At 44.5% G+C, this 19,526-nt stretch overlaps 1 protein-coding gene across 1 annotated transcript in view; it reads left to right on the top strand.

Moving 5' to 3' along the window:
- The window catches only part of LOC127219172 (multidrug and toxin extrusion protein 2), a 33,274-nt gene extending 16,460 nt beyond the window's left edge, over positions 1 to 16,814 (top strand). Inside the window, exons 9-17 of the mRNA XM_051180474.1 lie at positions 4,816 to 4,929; positions 5,741 to 5,808; positions 9,855 to 9,963; positions 10,706 to 10,781; positions 11,570 to 11,639; positions 12,772 to 12,904; positions 14,904 to 14,998; positions 16,113 to 16,170; positions 16,451 to 16,814. Of these exons, the coding sequence (XP_051036431.1) occupies positions 4,816 to 4,929; positions 5,741 to 5,808; positions 9,855 to 9,963; positions 10,706 to 10,781; positions 11,570 to 11,639; positions 12,772 to 12,904; positions 14,904 to 14,998; positions 16,113 to 16,170; positions 16,451 to 16,686 (959 nt within the window). The 3' untranslated portion in view covers positions 16,687 to 16,814. The remainder of the gene's footprint in view (positions 1 to 4,815; positions 4,930 to 5,740; positions 5,809 to 9,854; positions 9,964 to 10,705; positions 10,782 to 11,569; positions 11,640 to 12,771; positions 12,905 to 14,903; positions 14,999 to 16,112; positions 16,171 to 16,450) is intronic.
- The last annotated feature ends 2,712 nt before the right edge of the window (positions 16,815 to 19,526 follow it).

Raw genomic sequence — 19,526 nt, forward strand, 5'->3', positions numbered from 1 at the left:
GTAGTATTAGTCTATGTCTTGTCTCACTTAACAGGTATATCCTAGTTTCATCCATGTTCTCACAAACTGTTGAATTCCTTTTTTTTTTTTTTTTTTTTTTTTTTTTTTTTTAATAATGATTCTCTGTGTGACCTGGATGTTGTCACTCTAACAGGTTTGAGATTTGGCTTTCATCAGCACTTCCTTAGTGATATTCTGTGTGTATGTGTGTACATGTGTATGTGGGGGGCGGAGGTGATATACAGTGTCTTCATCGGGTGCTTTTCATGCTATTATTTGAGATAGCCTCTCCCTGAACCTAGAGCTCACCGATTCAGCTATACTGGTGGCCACCAAGCCCCAGGGTCTCCCATCTTCTCCCTGTGTTGGGATTGTGGTGGACACTGTGTGTTTGTATGGATCCTGAGGATCTGAACTCAGGTCCTTCTGCTTGTGGGGCACACACTTAGTGATTAATATCATCTCCCAGGTGCAGAGGACACTACAAAGTACCAGTGGACCGCTTGGATGTCTTTCTTCTTTTCAGAAGGACCTTTTTCTCTCTCTCTTTTTTTCATGTGTTTGTATGTGTGGTGTGTGTGTGTGCATATATGTCTATTCGATGAACTTGGACACAGTGTGTAGGTGTTTGTGAAGTCCAGGATTGATGTTGAGAATCATCCTCAATTACTCTTGCATCAATTCTTTTGAGGCAGGGTCTCTTGGACTTGGAGCTTCTTGATATGGTTAGGCTTTGTCCTAGATAGGGTAACTATTGCTGTGCTGAAACACTATGACTAAAGCAACTTAGAAAGAACAAAGTTTATTCAGTTTACATTTCCACATCACAGTTCATCATCAAAGGAAGTCAGGACAGGAACTCAAACGGCAGGAACCTGGAGGCAGGAGCTGATGCAGAGGTCATGGAATGGTACTGCTTACTGGCTTGCTCCTCATGACTTGCTCAGCCTGCTTTCTTATAGAACCCAGGACTGCTAGTGATGGACCAGTATGACTCCATTTTAAGATTAAAAACTATCTTGTTACAAGGTCAAAATTAGTTCATTTCTGTTTTCTCTAAAACTTGTGTTTGACCATATCTTGACCCATTTTCTGGAATTTGACATTTTCCACACCCTATACCCTAATCTCCACCCTACTATAATGTTCTGCCAAATAATTCTGAAATATCCTGCTTAGTTCCCATGTAACCAAAACACCTGAGAACCCCCAGCCTTACAGTTTTGGGACTAATATAAACCTCACCTTCTGTGTTTGAGGCTATTTTCTCAAACTCCGCTTTAGGGAGATAGTTTCCTCAGAAAGTAAAACTTGCTTAATTTGATCAAAGTATTTGGGTAATGGTCTTTGCTGTTTGGTGGGGTTGACAACCAGCCCAGGAGTAACCACCACCCACAGTGGGTGTTTCTCTGTTAAATTTTCATTCCTAACATTTCTTTTTGAATTCTCATTTTCAAACTTTAAATTTCTTCCCTGAATGTCCCATCTGTGTCATTGACTTTCTCTTCTATGTAGCTGACTTTCTTGTTCACATTCTTGGTCTGCCCTGCCATCCAGCAGCGTGTTGCCTGCTTGGAGATGTGGTCGTTGTCATTGCCAGCTCTCATACACACCAATAAATTGTTAGCAGTGCTTCTTAGAAGCCATGCTGGGTTTTTTTTTTTTTTTTTTTTTTTTTTTTGCTGCTTATGATGAGTCAGGAAACGTCCCTAAAAGGAGCCGTGGGAACATATGCTTGTCTCTCACAAAGTAGAGTCCAACCGAGAAAAATGCTGCTACCAAGAAACCTTGCTTGTCTCTGTTCTTTTGTTTATAAAAACGTTTTTTTAAGCTTTTGTTAAATTTTAAGTGGAAGTTCTTATTAGCCACATGGGCGCCATATATAAGGAGTAAGGTTTTTCCGCCCGCCGCTGGTCTTGTCCCTCCGCTGCATCAGCCCCAATTAACACACAGAGACTCTGTATTGATATAATGCTGTTGACCAGGTACTAGCTTCTTATTGGCTAGATCTGTCTTAAGTATTAACCCATTTCTGTTAATCTAATATTTCCATGTGCTTTCATATTACTGGGGAATGGGGCAGGCGTCTCGTCTCCCCAGTCTCTCTATCTTGACTCCTCCTTACTACTTCCTCTTTCCTCCTTGTCTCCTAGTCCCTCCTATCTTCCTTTCCTATTGGCCAACAGTGCTTTATTCATTAACCAGTATGAGAAACATATATACAGAATGACATCACTTTTGCTCTCACTCTTTCTAGCAAGCCCATTCTTTCAATTCAGTAGAGCCTATTTCTTTGGAATTCTAGAAATTATTGATGATAGGCTGAGACATCCAGCTCATGGACTGAACCACTACTGGATTCTTGGACCTTCCATTGGTAGACAGCCCCATTGTTGGACTAGATGAACCATAGCCTGTCAGCCATTCTAATAAATCTCTCTCTCTCTCTCTCTCTCTCTCTCTCTCTCTCTCATACACACACACATACACACACACATACACACACACAGGGACACTGTCAGAGCTTCAGAGTTCTCGTTCCTAATGACTTCGGGTACAGGGCTCTCATGTGTCAGAGGTATTCTCTAGTGAGAGCCTGGCTCCCAGCATCTGAAAGTGGGGATACCAGCCACGTACCTTCCACTTCCCAAGCCAACCCTCCTGCCACCTCAACTTCTCAGCATGCCTATATCTGCCCCTGCCCCTCATCTGGGGAGGCTTGCCCTGTCTGCCCAGTCATATATCCTCCTGTATACATTTTTTACTTACCCAATTACACTGTAGTTTAGATTTCTTTGTTATTAATTCTTTTTTAATTTAGCACAGAGGTTGGCAAATCCACAAGCCCAATGTGGTAAATGGACTATTAATTCTGGAATGCCACCACATCTGGTCTTTCTCATATAGCCCCTGGCTGCTACTGCACTTCTAAAGTAGAACTGAGATATTGTAACAGCTCCATTTGTCAAAGTTAAAATAGTTACAATCTGGCCCTTTATAGGAAGTTTGTTGGCTTCTGGTTTTGCCCTATGTTTTCTCCTTTGAATTGTGGTGAAATATCCATCACATGAGCCTGAGCACTCTGACCACATTTAGCCACGCTACGTGCAGCTCAGTGGTGTTGAGCTCATCCATGTGGTTTTGCAACAGCCACCATCATTTGATTTATCTAATTACTGTTGCTGCAACTTTATATGTCAGAATGGGTGGCTATAATAAAAATTAAGTTGAGGACTTTGTTTTTGTTTTTTCTAAATCTAGGTTTAACTAACATACATTGGCCTTGTGCTACTGAACAGCCCAGGCTGGCCCCAAACTCTCTATTCCTCTGCTGCAGACTCTCAGATGTTAGAACAGCAGGTGTTCTTTCTCTCTGAGCTCATGGTTCCAGTGTTGCTTGCTGCCAGCTATGGGGCCTTCTTCACACATTGTAACACGCTAGAAAGAACCTCACCGGAAGACATGGGGTGACTGTGCCAGAAGAAAGCCCATTTCCATAACAGAACTGCTCACTGAACAGCGCAGTAATCCACTAACCTACTAGGACATTTATCCACCAAGACTCTACCCTCATAACCCAATCCCCTCTCAAAGGCCCCATTACCCTCTGACTTAGGGGGCTACGTTTCTAGCACATGAGCTTGGGGTACACACTCAAACCATAGCACCTTTGGTCTTTAAAACCTTCCTTCTTCAGAGTTGAAAGGCTTTATCCACCATGCAGCAGCTCCCTGGCCTCCCCTCCCACAGCTCCTAGCCCACACTCACCAGCCTACTCTTGTTTCTGTCACTCGGGCACTGTCAATTCCTCCTGCCATTGAGCTTACATAATATTGGTCGTTTTGTAACTTCCTTCTTTCAGGAAGATTTTCTTAATTTGTGAGAGGATCTTGTATTGTTTGTATGAACATTTTATTTTCCCACTTGTTGATGACAGTTTGGCTTGCTTGGTGTCTTAGTCAGGGTTTCTATTGCTTCAGTGTTGAGGAGGAAAGGGTTTATTCGCTTACACTTCCATAGCACAGTTCATTGTCAGAGGAAATCAGGACAGGAACTCAAGCAGGGCAGGAGCTGATGCAGAGGCCATGGAGGGGTGCTGTTTACTGGCTTGTTCCCCATGGCTGGTTCAGCCTGTTTTCTTATAGACCCCAGGAACACCAGCCCAGGGATGGGATAAACCACAATGGCCTGGGCCATCCCCAATCTGTCACTAATTAAGAAAATGCCTAACCACAACCTGAGTTTGTGGAGGCGTTTTCTTAGTTGAGGTTCCCTCCTCTTCTCTCCTTTAGCGTGTGTCAAGTTGACATAAAGCTAGCCAGCACAGCTGGGCTGTGGTGTAGTGCTAGTGTGACTAGGGACATACAAACTGCTCTCCTGCTCTAAATGCCATTGAACTTTTGGTTCTATACCCAGAGGCAAAGTTGCTGAGTCCTGTAGCTATTCCACCATTGATTTCTAGGGGAATCTGCATTTTTAAAAAAATGTTCCCCAATAACAGTAGAAAAGGGTTTCCAGTCCTCTGAATCTACCAGTCTTTATTGTTTTCTACTTTCCTTTGTTGTGGGTGAGGGGTGCTGTTGGTAGCCTAATGACTATCATTACCCCCGGCTGGTAACTCACAGAGGGTGTTTGTTTATATATTTGGTTTTGGAGACAGCTCTCACACTGCCAGTTTGGCTCCTCCCTTCCCAAGCCTCAGTCTTCCCTGGTTTTCCTGTATCCTGCTGGGGATCAGACACCCCTGTCTCCGGCTCTGTGTGAGCAGTGGTGGCGGTTGTACAGGGCATGTCTGCTTTCTCACCTGTTCTCCAGGTTGGACAAGGGAGTGCTTCCAGGAGTGGAGCTCCTACACCCGCCTGGCCATCCCCAGCATGTTCATGGTGTGCATCGAGTGGTGGACCTTTGAGATCGGGACCTTCCTTGCAGGTCTGTCCACACCCAGGGGAACCTGCACACAGCCTGGGCAGTTACAGTCCCGGAAATGGAAGCCCTGCTCCTGTTCTCTGGTGTTTTGTGGGGTACTTGCAATAGAGGCACGGACTCTCAGCCAGCTGTGTGCATGCAGTGGCATAGCTTCCCATCTGCTAGGTACTCCTGTATTTTGTGAACAAGGAAAGGGAGGCTCACTGAATGGGAGGACAAACTCCCCAGCTCAGGTGTCCTGACTATCTGACCACATTGCTGGCTTTGTCAGGGTTCCAGCTGAGTGTGGTTCCATGTCAGCTGTGACCTGTGCTTCTGCCGGAGCTGTGACTATTTTGGTATTATTTCTGGTAATGTTTATAGTTAAGACAGTAGCAGGGATGTTCTGTGGACACTGCTTGTTTCAGTTGTCCCCAAAGCTGTACATGCTGTCCTGCCTCCCTTCTCCCTGTGTGACTCCCGAGACACCTGCAACCCTCCCCCCAGTCTCATCTTACCCTACAGTCCTCAGGGTGTCTTCCCCGAAAGAGCAAGGGCTTGTAGAGTGAGCACATCAGTTGCCATGCAATTTGCTGAGAAGAGATGGCTAGGGCTTTTGCATCTGTGCTATTCTTGACTTCTCTTAGATGACAATATGAGCCAAAAGCTGGGGGACATGGTACAGTTGCATCCTTGTAACACACACACACACACACACACACACACACACACACACACACACTCCTATGTGTAAATATATACATGTCTGGTTTCATAAAGGAAATGGTTCCTCCGGTCCACTATTTGACTTGTATTGTCTGAGTTGCTGTTTCAGGCCTTGTTAATGTGACAGAGCTGGGAGCCCAGGCTGTCATCTATGAACTGGCTTCTGTTGCCTACATGGTAAGAACATGAGAGACACTTTGTACCTTATTTGTATAAATCCTATGGGCCATTGCCACTACATTTAACAGAGGTGGGGAGGAGGGAGGGAGGGACAATTGGGTCTTGATGGTATTGTTTCCCATTGTGTGGCATGGGCTCCTTACATAACTTTTCTGTGTTTCAATTTTTTTGGCATACAAATGGGGGGGGCATGGAGCCACATAGCTACACACCACAAGTGAAGACTGAATAAGACCCTGAGATAAAGGAACACCTGAGTGTCTCAGAGCTAATCAAAAGCAAAACTGGGTCTGAGATGCATAAAAGCAGAGATGGATGCCTTTCAAACAGGGCAGTCGGGAGTGTTTTTCTGCTCCCTAGTTTAAGGTGAGCTTCATAGGATGAGAGCAGCTAGCCCGGGGAGTCCAGGGTTGGCAGCTGACTGGGGAACCTGGACAGAGGCTGTGTTGGGATAGTACTTGGTGCTGCTGGGGGAATTGCTAAGAGAAAGAGTGACAGGAGGGAAGAGCAGAAGGCAGGCCCATTTCCTCCCAGGGAACAGAGGTGTGTGGGCCTGGGGAGACCGGAGGAGGCTGCTGGAGCCACTCAGGTGAGGAGCTAGGAGGCTGCCGAGGAAGAGAGAAAGTAGATGGACATGGTGTGTGGAGAGGCAGAGTGGCTGCAGAATTGGAAACGAGAAACAGGATGGATACAGGCACGTGGCTTGGACATCTGCCGGATGGTCCCTGTTAACTTCTGATGCTTTTCAAATGTTCCAGCTCCATGCTAACACAAGATACTCTGGTTGCCTCTTATTTTCATAAAGATCACAGAGGCCACCTGGGCAAAGGGTTTATGAGCCATTTTGCATACTTTAAAAAAAATTCATGAAAGTTAGGACAAGGATGATAACCGAAACCCTGGAATCAACTGCCAGTGTCAGACAAACTGAGTGTGGTGGCACACACCCATAACCTCGGTGCTCAGGAGGTAGAAGCAGGAAGATAAGGAGTTCAAGGTCATCTTCAGCTACATAGCTGAGTTTGAGGCCAGTTTGGGTTACATGAGACCTCATCTCAACTAGTTAAACGAAAATAGAAATAAAAAAAAAAAAAAATAGAGGAGTTGGTTGTCATCTCCGAATACAAAAGAAGCATGTCAGAGGGCAGACCCAGTGTACAGACCATGGGAATAGAAAGAATCTCAACCACAAGCCAGGAGGAAGTGAGTGCAGAAGGAAGAAAACCAAGAGAAGCGTGTGGAGGGAACCAGGAGTGATGGATGTTTGGAGGCGGCGAGGCCCTGGGTCACTGGAGACCTTTGGAATGAGGACTTGGGTCAAAGGGCTGACTGTAGAAAGGGGAGGCAGCTGAGGGGACAAGCTGCCTGAGGTTGGATTGTCGCAGTGGGTGTGTGGGGAGAGGAGGCCCCTGGTTTTAGTTTTGCTTTTAAAGGGGTGATGGAGTTGTATGGCAAACAGGAGGAACCCGATAATCCTGCTTCATGCTTAGATTTCTGTTTTCCACCTGTTACGTCACAGACTCCCAGTTTTTTTCTTTTTTATGTTACTGTTGTTATTTGTTGTTGTTGCTTTTATTACTTTGAAGCAGTGCCTTGCCATGTTCCCAGGCTGGCCTTGAATTCTTGAGTGTAAGTGATGCTCCTGCCTCAGTGTCCCAAGTAGCTGGGACTACAGGTGTGTGCCATCATAAGATTTTTACTTCTCACTGTGGTAAACAGACCTAACATAAATTCACCTTCTTTGCCACTTTCAGTTTACAATTTACTAATGTTGATGACACTCAGCATTACACAGTGGCTTCCAGAACTTGTCTTGTAGAATGAAGCCTGTATCTGTCACTTCCTCTCCTCCCATCTTTCATCCCATCTCTGGCTTAAGTGACCATTATCCAGTTCCTCTGTCTCTCTGTCTCTGTCTCTGTCTCTCTCTCTCACACGCATGCACGGACGCGCACACACACAGTTAGACATGGAGAAACAGTAATTCTTTATGGTTCTCCCGGTAAACAAATCCTCCAGGTAAGCTTTTTGTAGAACAAATCTGAGGCACTTGCTTCTTAACAAAAACGCAGGAGAGAGATATTGGAAACAGACAGGCTCCAGAGGAGACTTGAGAGAGCCTCCATCTCCTAAGAGCTTTCAAAGGGAACATGTAGGGGCTGTGTCCAGGCAGGGTCTGCCATCCCAGACTTGCATGCTTCTCTCTTCAATGGCCCTACAAACAGCAAGGCTCTGAAGCCTGTAAATGTCGAAATTTTGCAGTGAGCACCTTAAACATTGACATTGACATGTAGGGTTTTTGTTTTGTTTGTTTTTTGTTTGTTTTTTTACAGGCTCTTGCTATATATCCAAGGTTGGTCTTGAGCTCAGAATCCTCCTGTCTCTGCCTCTCCAGTGCTGGGATTATACATGTGTGCCACCTTGTCTGGAACTAAGAGTTTCTCCTTAGAGTTTAGAGTGCTGTGGCGGAAAGTGGGGTGAGGTGGGTGCCTTGGCCACTCAAAGAGACCCTGTCTCAAATAGAAAATAGACAGAGGTCTGGGAACATAGCCTGAAGGTGGAGCGCCTGCTGGCATGTGCAGACCTGAGTTCACCGTCTGTTCTCTCCCTGCCACCATGTCCTTGTTCTTACCGGAAAAAAAAAAAAAAAAGGTTCTCACCTTTGATAACTGGATGTTGTGTGTATGATAATAATATGCTTTTTGTAAATATGTATAGATCCAAGTTGACAATTCTTAAATCAAACAAAGAAGTACAATTCCAGTAATGACCCATCTCTCCCATGGGAGTGGGGCACAAAACATACAAAGTCAGGCATATGGCATGCGTGTAGAGTTGGGCAGGAAGATCCCTGGAGCCTCCTGGCCAGCCAATCAAAGTGGCAAGCCCCGGTCCCAGTGAACCCTGAAACAAGGTGGGCGGCACATGAGGAACAGCATCTGAGGCTGGCCTCTGGCTTCTACCTGTGTGTGTGCACTTACAACCCTCTCATCCCCTGAGTGTGTACATACAACCCACCCCTGTCTCCATCAACAAGAACAAAAAGCATGAAGAAGAAGAAGAAGCAGAAATGGAGATTTGGGTTTCCACAGTCAAGAATTAAAAGTCACACCTTGGTACTTGAAGGGCATCTAGTTGATGTAATAGAACACCCCAAGAAAGCAACCCGAGGAAGAGTTTATTTGACTACAATTTCAGGTTACAGTTTATCATGGCAGAGACGTCACAAAGGCAGGAAGAGCTTGAGGCAGCTGGTCACACCACAGCTGAGAAGTATAAAGTGATGGGATTAAAGGCATGTGCCACCACTCTCAGCCAATAGCTTTCTGCTTTTTATACAGTTCAGGGACCCAGTCTAAGGAATGGTGCCACCCACAGTGGACAGATCTTCTCACTTGCACCTAATCAAGATACTCCCCACAGGCATGCTCAGAGTCTGGTCCCCAGGTGATTCTAGGTCCCATCAAGCTGACAGTTGTATTTCATCTGTCTCACTGTCAGTGAAGTTATGAAGTCCAATTCCATCAACCTTTGCTAAGTCCCACTGTAAAAGTTCTAAGTGCTTTTCACAGTTGGTTCATAGTTGGTTCGATATTTAGAAAGTATTTATCTATTGTGGGTTAACTTAAATCTGACCGTGTAGACTGTATTTTCAACTAAGTTACAATAGTGTTTGTGCATTTGCCAATAAAGGAAGCCCCACCCCCTGCCAGTCCAGCTCTGCTCTGACTTGCTTGGATTAAGGCTCTACTGGAGATGCACCATTCTGCTTACTAGTGAAGAAATCAGGTTTCAAGGCAGTTGAGCCATCTGTTTTTAGTCACACAGCTCGGATGTAGTAAGACCCCTCTCTAGAACCTAGATTGTAAAGTCTGTCTGAAATTTCCATGTGATTGGATCCTGCATTAACATTCAGCTTTCCCCTTTTCTCTCTCTCTCTCTCTCTCTCTTTCTCTCTCTCTCTCTCACTCTCACTCTCTCTCTCTCTTTCTCTTCTTTCTTTTTTTTTTTTTTAACTCTGACTTGTGATTGCTAATTCCCAGGTGCCCTTTGGTTTTGGTGTGGCTGCCAGTGTCCGAGTGGGCAATGCTCTGGGAGCAGGGAATGCTGAGCAGGCCCGGTGTTCCTGTACTACTGTTCTTCTGTGTGCTGGTGAGCAGTATCTGTGGTGTCCATGCTGAATTTAGTGCAATGTCTGAGTCTGTGCTCCTACAGCCAAATATCTGAGATGGGTAAACTTGTTAAGAACAAAGCTTATTTCTCACAGCTTTGTGGAATGATCAAGCCCCAGATTAGGTACCACCAGGTCTGGTTATCTGGTGAAGTCAGCCCTCAGCTTCCAAATCTGCTTCATGCTGCATTGTCTTGAAGGGAGGAGCATTGTGAACTCATGTGGTGAAAGAGAAGGAAATGGGAAGGGGGGGGGGCAGAGTCCAAGGTCAGGCCCTTTTAGAAAACATCTAACCCATGCCCGGCAGCATAGTCCTTATGATTCAGTCACCTCGCTTCTGCATTGGAAACGAAATTTCACCTTGAGTACTTGAGGGACAAAAACATTCAAAATATAATCTCTGGAGTTCAACTCTGGGTAACAAATGCCCTTAGAAGGAATCTTAGTTGGCTTTTTCATAGAGGGTGAAAAAGAATTACAAGTTATAGCCCTGATTTTGAGACAGGTTTTTACCATGTTGCCCAGGCTGGTTTTGAATGCCCAGGTCACAAATTTAAGCAATCCTTCTGCCTCAACTTCCCACGTAGCTGGAACTGCAGGTGTGTGCCCTTGAGCCCAGCAGCATCCTTATGTTTCCAGGGTAACTGATACAAATCTCCTATGGGAAGCTTTGTCATGTTCTGGAGAACCGTTGTTTTCTGTGACTCCTTTTCTATTTCCCAGGTGTCTGTGCGCTCCTGGTGGGGATTCTGCTCGCAGCCTTGAAGGACGTGGTTGCCTACATATTCACCAATGATAAGTAGGTAGTCATCCAGAAACCATCCTTGCTTTTATGCTTTCTTCACTGCAAATAATTCTGGTTATGAGGGGGGCATGGCCCTTCACTTCACAGGAGAGCGTGTAGCACAGCCAGGGGCACAGATGAGAAACAGTGCCAGCCTGTGCATTTCCACCCCACCCTTCCAATACCCACGCCGTCCATCACACCTGAGTGGAGTTTTGCTCTGAGAAACAGAACAACCCATGTGGGCTTGTCTCATCCCCAGACAGGTGTCTTACGGGGCAGCACACTCTGTGGTGACCACCCCGTCATTTGAGGCTGTGTTTACAAAAAAGCACAGACTCAGTCTTATACTTTCATTGTGTTTTCTGTGACAATAATTACACAATCACTTAAGTATAAGAAATCATCTATTGGATAAAATAGACCATTATCAGACTGACCTGGTGGAACAGACCTGTCTCAAAACAATTTTTTTTAAAAGAAAAAAAAAACTTCTATAGTGTCAGAAACTCTATATATTCATAAAATTTGAATGAGTATGGTTTTATCATATACTTAACTTATAAAAAATGTAATGTTTGCTCTGAAAAAGTTAGTGTATGTATGCACACATGTGCAAGCGCTCATAAATTCGTGCATGTGTGGAGATCAGTGGGCAACTTATGAGAGTTAATTCTCCTTTTACCACGTGAATCCTGGGGATGGAACTCAGGTCATCCGGCCTAGCCAAAAGCCCCGAAGCACCATCTTACTGACCCAGACACGTCACAATGTCACTGACAATTGTCCTCCTCCCATAACAGGGACATAATCTCCCTTGTGAGCAGAGTGATGCCCATTTTCGCTCCCTTCCATCTGTTTGATGCACTTGCAGTAAGTATGCAGCGACGTCACTGTGGTATGTGTGGGAAATGTTCCCAGCTTGTTGATCTGAAATTTGCATGTCTGTGATTTAGTGCTTGCATGTCTGTCAGGGGCCCTTGCCTGGCTCCCATGTAACTGAATGTCTAGAGTGATGTGCTTGCCAAACAGCACAGTGACTGCTGAACACATCCAGGCAGGCCAGGCAAAAGTGAGCTAACTCTGACCACTAGGTCCCTCCCTGGGATGGTCTTCTGTGGGCCTGTGGGTGTACAAAGATCCTTTGGCTACATTCTAGAACCATCCCAGGAGGCCTTTTCTTAGTATGAACAATTATCCTCTGTGGCATGACTTACAGGCCATTGTTGCTCAGCTTTTCTTCCTGTGGGGTTTCCTCCACTTTCTCCACACCACTCTGGAGATGGGTGCCCACAGTTGCGCTCAGCAGTGTTGAGGACAGTGGCAGGGACACACCCACACTGTATCGGTAGTCTTCAGCTACTTTAACTCATTCCTGCTGCTATGCTGTATGTTTTTAGACAATATATGACTTCCTAAAAATAACTTTTAAGTAGTTGAGATAGCCAGAGATTTAAATAATGCCACCTGTCCTAGTTGACTCTCTGTCCCTATGACAGAATCTGTGACCAAAAGCTACTTGGGGAAGAAAGGGTTTGTTTGACTTTAGTTAGAGTCTGTCATTAAGGAAAGCCAGGCAGGAAGTCAAGCAGAGACCATGGAGGAGCGCTGCTTACTGCCTTGCTCCCCCTGGCCCTGCTTTCTTATACTACCATTCACCATTCACCTGCCTAGGGTTGGCACTGCCTGCAGTGGACTGGTCCATCTCGCATCAGCATTAATCAAGAAAATGCCCACATATATGTCCACAGGTCAATGTGATGGAGGCGATTCCTCTTCCTAGGTCCTCTCTCCCTGGGTGACTGTAGTTTGTGTCAGGTTGACAGTACCCAGCACAGGGCCTGATGGCTCTGTAACGGAAGCAAGCGGCTGCTTTCCGTCCATTGCAGCTTTTGAAAGAGGATGGTTTCCTTCATCTGCAATGTCGGTCTGAGGGGCAGCAGCACTGCACTCAATGTGATGAGCAGTGCCGGACTGCAAGGCTGCTGTTGGTTTTTCCCTGCAGGGCACCTGTGGTGGGGTCCTGAGAGGTACAGGAAAACAAAAGATAGGTGCTATCCTGAACGCCATTGGTTACTACGGATTTGGTTTTCCTATCGGAGTGTCTCTGATGTTTGCTGCTAAACTTGGGATAATAGGTACGTATTTGGTTCCTTAGCGATTCACCCCAGGTCCCACTGTTGTAGTAAAAGCAGGAGCATCCAACATACACACCACTGAGATGGCCTGGCACCTTGCTTTAGGATCAGTTCCCAGGAATGGAATCATGACATCTGAGGATATACACTGTCACCCCATCTACACCTCAAGTGTAAGGACCACCCCAGCGTCCACCTAGGGCCTCTGCAGGAGTACATGTGAGAATCAGTGTCAGCGAGTGGCTGACAAATGAACTGGGAAACTAAGTGCATTCCAGCTCTGCAGAGCTTGCTCTACAAAGGCTTGTGACATAGAAATGATGGCTTTCAAGTGATTAAAAGTAGTGTCTTCTGGGGCTGGAGAGATGGCTCAGAGGTTAAGAGCACTTGCTGTTTTTACAGAGGACCCTAGTCTGGCTCCCAGCATCCACATGGCAGTTTACAACCAGCTATAACTCCTAGAGTTATAGAGGGATCGGGCACCCTCTTCTGTCTTCCCTGGGCACTGTACATACATGGTACAGTTACATGAAGGCAAAACACCGAGACACAAGAAATGAAAATCTTTAAGAAATAGTTTCTTATCATACATATTCTTTTAGGGAGCTCTCTTGGAGTCTCAATATTCTTTTTATTTATTTAATATATATATTACTTATATAATATATATAATATTATATTTGTATATAAATATTGTATATATATTTATATATGTGTATATATAGTATATATAAATATATAGTTATATATGTATATAAATATTATATATGTATATAAATATTATATATTTATTATATATATTATATATTATATATTTATTATATATTATATAAATATTATATAAATAATATATATGTATATATATTATATATATGTGTGTATATATTATATATATACGTATATATGATATATATATGTGTGTATATATAATATATATGTATATGTATATATGTATATATGTATACATATATGCATATATATATGTATATATATTATATATATATATGCAGTGCCTATGGATGCCAGAAGAGGGCATCAAATCTCTTGAAATGGGAGTTATAGACAGTTGTAAACTACCATGTGGGTGCTAGGAACCAAACTTGGGTCTTCTGCAAGAGCATGAAGTGTTCTTAACCCCTGAGCCATCTTTGCATTCCCAACTCTGCATATCTTTCATGTAACAATAGAGGAATGTCTTCCAAGCAAAATACTTCTTTCCTCATTCCCTTTATCTCAGTCCCCCTTCATTTCCTTCTTTCCTTCCTCCTCTTCTTCCTTCTCATTTCCTTTCTCCTCCCCCTTCTTGATACTTTCACTGTGTATCCCAGATTGGCTTGGAACTTACTTTGAATCCTGGGATAGTCTTGAACCTTTATCTCCCTGCTTCAGCCTCTTGAATGCTGGGATTGTAGGCATGAACCACCATGCCTGGCTTCAAAGCAAGCTTTTGAAAAAATACCAGGTCTCACATCCATCCATGCATACACCAGTCTGAAACCCTGTTGTGGGTCTCCGTTACCACGGATGAATAGTAATCCCTGGATTTTCTGTGGTTTACATGTCCTCCATGGCTTTCTCCTATTGTCACTTCCTACCTGGCCTCTCCACTCAAGAGGCTCCCAAGCTGGCATCTTCCTGTAGCATGCTCCTCCTGCCTCAGTCTGTCCTGTTGGCCTGGACCTTCCCTAGGCTGGCTCAAGTCTCCACCTTGGAAGTCACTCATTCGGACTGCACTGCAGGTCGTCATTAAGGACCAGAGAGTACCAGCCACACACCTACCGCTCTTAAATTTTCAGTTTGTTTCTTTGTTCATCATCTGTCCTTTAGTGTCTCATATAGCTCAGTGACAGGCTTAAGTCTTCTCTGCTGCATGTTTATCTAATTTTTGAAACATTAATTTAACTTAAATGTTGCTCCACTGACTATGAGTTATCAAGGAAGAATTTTAATTATCACAGGAACAGAATTGATGTCCCTGATGCTCATTTTGTGCCCACAGGCCTCTGGTCTGGACTGGTAGTCTGTGTTTTCTCCCAAGCCCTCTCCTACTTAATCTACATCATGAGGACGAACTGGAAGAGAGTCGCAGAGCAGGTAACAGTCTCCATGTCATTTTAAAATGCATCAACGCTTGATCCCATGGTTGGCAAGGTATCTTTCAGTGTGAGATGATAAATAAAATCCCACCAGTTTCAAGACAAATGATGTATTATGAACAACATTGAGTATGTGGGAAGGCCGAAGGAAGACAGCAAGTCCTAGTAGTTAGAGTTCACTGGTGTCTTCTGACCACAGGCCTCAGCCACAGAGTAGAAAACAGAAATTGGCTTCAATATATATTTGTTTTTCTGTAAAATCGTGTTAGAAAAATAGTTTCCTGTTTATGCTGACTAGCTCTTTTTAATGCTTCAATTACAAAACTTTTTTTTTTTTTTGCTTGTTTGTTTTTCAGTCTGTTCTTACTAAGAAGTGTGTTAAATATTTGTGATTTGTGGGACATGTGGGCAGGGGTAGTGACTCATATGAGTGTGTGAGCAGGCACTGTGCTCAGCTCACAGTGGTGAGGCCTAACTTAAGACGGGTGGGTGGCCAAGAGGAAGGACTCTTAATAAGGAGATGGGAGGGGGAGCTCAGGAGTTCTGGCTGTCACCCTTTAGTTTTCTGACCCCTTTGGCTTTGCCTGATGGAGATGCATTGTGTGTTTAAGTTCATGTTGATTTGTTGAGGGAATAGAATACACAGAGTATTGACTTGGGGGCTGGAGAGATGGATGGTTCAGAAGTGAAGAGAACTCCCTCTTTGGTTGTCTGCAGCCACATGGTGGCTCACAACTGCCTGAAACTCCAGTTCCGGGGGATACAACGCCCTCTTCTGGCCTTCATGGATACTGCATGGCATGGCCCACAGACACACAAGTAGGCAAAACACCCATATCCATAATTAAAACCTTGGAAGAAAAATTGATGAGGACTTGGTCAATCAACTAGCATTGAATGGTGATGTGCTTTACCTTTAGATTTGGTCTCTTATTCATATTTGGAGACACTAAAGGCAGAAGTGCAAACCCCCAACTTTTCTGTCAGTGCTGCCAGCGGAGTTTTGGGAGGTTCAGCTTTTTCATTCAGCATTAGCTTTAGTTGAAGTCTTAACAAAAAGCTACAGCTGAACTTGATTTCTTCTTCATTTACTCATGTAGCCTTGTTTTTAGGCACAAGTCAGAGCGGGACTAATAAGCAACAAGGAGACAACACCCACCATCCCAGCAGGTAATGGGCCACTCTTTACAGTTTTCTGTTTCTGAATTTATATAGTCTGAAACTCAGTTTTCCGGAGAGGTTGAATCTATGAGCCCCTGTTCTCACGGCAGTAACATTTGTCTCCGCCATGACTTGCCAGACCAACTCTGAACTCTCCTGTTAAACGTTTCTTATGTAATTTCACATACACTAACTGAAAACCGGGGGTCGTTTTTTTTTTTTTTTTTTTTTTTTTTTTTTTTTAATGCCATAGTGACAAAATGGATGTCCCACTGATCTCTTCAAACAGATCTGCCCATCTTGGAGAGGGAAGTTATTGATGGAGTGATTTTGCCTGATATCATCAGACCGGAGAGCCAGACTGGCCGGCTGGTAGTAGAAGAAAACAGCCAGCATGCAGTGCCCACCATCGGGGAGGTCTTGACAGGAAGACAGCTGATCGTTTATCGTGGACTGGCTCTGGCTGTTTCTATTGCTGTCCTCATAGCGGGAATTGTAGTGCGAGTTCTCAATTATCGTGGCTAAGACAGGATTCTGTGGACTGGTGGTAATTGTGTGCCACATCCTAAACGTGGACAGGAGCTTGTTAATGAAACAGAAGCTTCTCTTAGCTGTGGGTAGCAAGGCTTCCAGTAAGCATCCTTGATTGCACTGAGATACTGCCCCACTGTACTGCAGGTCAAGAAAGATGTAGTATGCTCGCCTAGTGTGTGCAAGGCCCTTGTTTGATGTTCAGCATTAGGATGTGGGGGGTGGAGGGGAGGGTGGATGAACAAATGAATGAATGGCTGTCCAAATTTGGGGGAGCGTGCTGGGGATAGAGTCCATGGGCCTCAGCATGTGCTAGGTAAGTGCCTTTACCACTGAGCATGTCCACACCCCAGAAGCTCAGCTTTTAAGAATGCTTTTCCCTTTATCATGGATTCTGAATATGTCAGTTTGATTTTTTCCCTGCTGTAAATGTACTTTACTCTTCCATGCATCCTCTGCTGCTGGACCCTCACAGTGAGTGACTATCAGATGGGTCCCTGTTCTGCCTCTGTCTGGGTATTTTTGCCACATAAGCACTTACAAAATAAATACCTATGATTTAAGATGTGTGCTGTTATCATAACTGTAACTTTAGGTTTTTACCTTTAACAAACTTTCATACTAATTAGAAGAGATATGGATTTTTGTTGTTGTTGTTCCTTGGTTCCCACAATGCTTTAGTTTGGTTTCATTTTTCAGGAAAGACATTTTCATAGCCAAATCTAGAAAATTTGGTCAAATCTAAGATACGCATGTGCGCACATCCATACACACACACACACACACACACACACACACACACACATTAAAGTATATAGTAAAACAAGAAACGAATACCAGGCATTCTCTGATACAAAGCTCCCAAGTTACCCATAGTAGAAAGCAGAGGAACCCAGTGTTAGTCGGTTGCCATGACTATACCATGGACCCGGTGTGATCAGTAGATACGGAGAAAACATTTGTTTCGGGAGCTTTATTCTGTGGTCAGCCGCCTGTGTTGTCTAGCAGAGCCTGTGATGGAGCAGAGAGGCTGTCACTATCCTATTCATGCCCAGGCCTTCAGTGACGGACATCCTCCCATCAGGCTTCACCTCTTAAAGATCCACAGCCTCCCACTAGCACTGCACTGGGACTAAGCCCTTAGCACAAGGTCCTCAGTGAACACTGCAGCACCTGCTGGGCAGCCAACACCTCCTTTTACTTATTTGATTTGCTGTCTTATGGATAAGAAGACAACCCAGGTTCATCAAGTCTGTCTGTAAAAAGCTGATAAAGAAACCCATAATAAATAGTGAGTTTATAAGTACAAAAAACATACAACCTCAAGGAGACAATGGAAAATATTATAACAATATTATAACAGAATCACAGGATAGGACACTATGGAATAAGATATTTTGAGGTAAAGTTATACCACATAAAGTGCATCATTTGTAAGTGTGGACCGCAGTGGCATTCAGCGCCAGTGTGCAGTCATAACTCTTGCCTAGTTGCAAAGCGCTTCGTCAACCCCCAAAGGAACCCCATTTATCAAGATGGTACTCAAGTCCCTTCCGCCAGCCTCCTGCAAATCCTAACCTGTTTTCTGTGTCTGTGGATTTACCTCTGCGCTATTGAAGGGCCAGATCCCTTTGCATCTGCTTCTTCAGCTTGATATTTGAAGTTCATCCTCAGAGCCACGCCCATCTGGACCCTCCCCCCTTTCCTGGCTGAGTGATAGATCTTAGGCTGCTTCCCTCTCAGCTGGTGTGAATAGCACTGGTGTGATCATTCATATACAGGGTCTCTGTATACACACCTGTCCCACTTCACTTGAGTGTGTGCCGGGGAGTGGGATTGTTAAGTTACACTGCGGCTCTGTAAGGTTTAGGGGAACTGCGGCAGGATGGACAGGGAGAGAGAAGCACCCACTCTGAGGAGAGAAAAACACCCACACTCCAGAGCTTGCTAGTGGAGAAGCAAGAACCCCAGCATTTACTGTGAACGCTGCCAAGACAGAGGTGATATTCCTTTCACAATTTAACCATTGATGGCAACGAATCAGATTTAAAGCCTGAATGCATATGATCTTGAGTAGGACCCCATTCTTCTCCAAGATCAGCAGTTCTCAACATGTGGGTCATGACCCTTTTGGGGGTCCAATGACCCTTTCACAAAGGGTGCATATCGGATATTCTGCATATCAGATATTTACATTTACAATTCATAACAGTAGCAAAATTACAGTTATGGAGTCACAACGAGATAATTTGTTGGTTGGGGTCACCACAGCATGAGGAACTGTGTTAAAGGGTCACAGCATCGTGAAGGCTGAGAACTACTGTCCCAGATATTTTCTGGGAATCACAAATAAGGCTGTTTTCATTTACAGTGAAAGCATTCTGCCTTCCTTCATCCCCGTGACCGGAACTTTATCCTCATCAGGTGTAACCCCTGTCAGGCCCTCTCAGGAACTACCTGGTGGTCTCACTCATGTTCCTTAGCAACTCTTAGAAGATAATAGCTTCAAAACCCAAGCACCTGGGAGGCAGAGGCAGGAGTTTGATGTCAGCTTTATGAGTTCTAGGGCAGCCAGGGCTACAGGAGAGACCCTGTGTCTCAGAAAAAAATGAAGGCAAGACCCCTGCTAAAACGGTAATATGAGTATTGTAAAGACAATGGAGAGTGGCTCCCTCAGAGAAGCCTGCACCCATGCTTGTGGGTGTGTCTTACTTTCAGAACACCTCTCTCCCTCTTAACCCTTAAGCCTAAATTCTGTCTTAAAGTGCCTTGTAAAAAACCCAGCCTTCCTTTATACTAATTTATCTTCCAAGTCTTCTGCACTGGGGACAAAA

Source organism: Phodopus roborovskii, unplaced genomic scaffold (assembly GCF_943737965.1).
Source record: "Phodopus roborovskii unplaced genomic scaffold, PHOROB, whole genome shotgun sequence".
NCBI lineage: Eukaryota > Metazoa > Chordata > Mammalia > Rodentia > Cricetidae > Phodopus > Phodopus roborovskii.